General features: G+C 42.0%; 1 protein-coding gene across 1 annotated transcript in view; it reads right to left on the reverse strand.

Moving 5' to 3' along the window:
• LLGL2 (lethal giant larvae homolog 2 (Drosophila)) overlaps window positions 1-2,008 on the reverse strand; it is a 20,039-nt gene that overhangs the window by 12,911 nt on the left and 5,120 nt on the right. Inside the window, exons 7-8 of the mRNA XM_010152874.1 lie at window positions 1,471-1,525; window positions 1,125-1,279 (exon numbers count right to left, since the gene is read on the reverse strand). Coding sequence (XP_010151176.1) covers window positions 1,125-1,279; window positions 1,471-1,525 — 210 coding nt within the window. The remainder of the gene's footprint in view (window positions 1-1,124; window positions 1,280-1,470; window positions 1,526-2,008) is intronic.

The following is a 2,008-nucleotide window of genomic DNA, read 5'->3' on the forward strand; positions in this document are numbered from 1 at the left end:
CAAACTTGCACTGGCACTTCACCTCAGTTACATTCTGCCTATTTCTTTACTGTCTTTTCAGTGACTTGGGAGGGTCTGTTAAGGTCCAGGGAGTTGGAGGCAACCAAAAGCTGTTTCTGTATGCCTACTTTCCCAAGATGGTCCCTCCCATGGATCTGTGGTCTGCTTTGTACAATAGGTCAGAGTTTCCAAATGAGTTTGGAAACTAGTCTACTAGGCAGACCAGAAACTAGAAAGCCTGAGAAGGTTCAGTAACAGAAGATTTGCCTACAAGCTCCTAAGAAGAATGTAGGACTTCCATTTTCTGGTCTGACCCAACTTCCAATACTGCACATTTGTGGAGTTTGAAATAGCAATTTACACTCAGTTATTCCAAGTTAACCAGAAGCAAGAACTACACCAGCATTAGATAAACACTTCTTGGGGAAAATCCTTTACAGTTCCGTGGAAAGAAAGCACATTACAGCTACTGTGGAGGTAAGGGCAACAAAGCTCTTCAACAGAAGCAAGAATCTGCCAAGCTTTAAGCAAGCTGTGGAATGAGTGCTATTCAGTTTTAGAGCTGTTTACACTCATGTTCACCAGCAGTAAGTAAATTCTGTGTATACTGACCCTTGGTTCTATGTCACCCTTTGCTGATTTATTACCCAGAGCCCTAGTCATAAGTCCAGGTAGTAATTAAAACAAACAGTGTCGCAGTGGGAGTAAATTCTGTTCTTAATTATTGCCTCCTTTGAAGTGCTATTCCCAAATAGCAATATTTAGATTCCTCATTTCAGGACCAGGTTATGTCCAGTGTCCAGCTTCCACAGACATGAGCCTAAGAGATGTTTTCTCGTTAATGGAGTAGCTTAATTTTGAGGAATGTATGGCATTTGCAACCAGCCCATTCTTTATACCATTATTTTACACTTCGCTTTGAAATGACAAATCACTTCTACAGTTGGACTCAATCTGCAGAGTCTTTTCCAACCTAAATGATTCTACGATTCTCCATTAAAGTCTCAGTAAAACCCCAAACTACCGACCTCCTTATCACATGTCGTATGCTATTTATACCAGGCAGATTTCCACATGCGTACACAGCTATACTAATTCCTCAGTAATGCCTTTTCATCACATACCTGCAGTAGGCTCTGAACTGAAGATTATAAAGAAGTCTATCACCCGTGACGTGAAGTCAAAGGCTGTTTGCTGACTCCCGTGGACAACAGAGATACTGTGCCGGTCACCATAGCTAGCCCTGGGCATCCCTCCTTGGAATATAATGTAAGGAAGCCTTAAGAGGAAGACAGAGTTAGAGTGGTGTATGCTGAAGTGAGGAGTAAGCAAAATTTCAAAGACATGAAGCAAGTCAAACTAACAAAAAATTCTTATAATGTTAATCTAAAGGGCTCTTACAGTATTGCACACTGCGCCCTTTAAATGCCCTTAAACAGGTGAGAATGAAGGGATACACCACAAACTTACCCATTTTTTGTGGTCTGCCAGTAGATCTTGGAGATGGCCTTGCAAGGAAAAGGACCTAAGAGAACAGAGTTATTTGCCATAATTCAAGAAGTGCATCTTTACATTAAGAAGTTCCTTATTCTGCTTCATCTCAGCCACCTCAGGCTCCAAGTCAAAGGGAGCCACCTGCATTAGTAGGCCCCACCTCCCCAGACCAAGCCACATCAGACAAGAAGTCTTCTAGGACGCACTGACCACAGTCCTCCTCGGCAAAACAAGGCTTAGACTCAGGGAAGTTTTGAACCACACTGCTGATGGCTAACAGGGAGCGGAAGTGCTGCTGTAGAAGCTGATTAACTAGAAAGGATTGTTAAAAACAGGCATTCCTAAAAAACTAATGTAAATAGGAGCTTTAGAAGCTTCTATATGCTTGAAAGATGAGGTCATCCCCATTTGAAGGGTTTCAGCAAATCAGAGGCATCATTTCATCACTGCTCAGGTCAACAAAAAAGTATACCTAGCTCACTATTAATTACAGAAGATCCAAACAACTCCTGCT

Source organism: Eurypyga helias, unplaced genomic scaffold, assembly GCF_000690775.1.
Source record: "Eurypyga helias isolate BGI_N326 unplaced genomic scaffold, ASM69077v1 scaffold39015, whole genome shotgun sequence".
Taxonomy (NCBI): Eukaryota; Metazoa; Chordata; class Aves; order Eurypygiformes; family Eurypygidae; genus Eurypyga; species Eurypyga helias.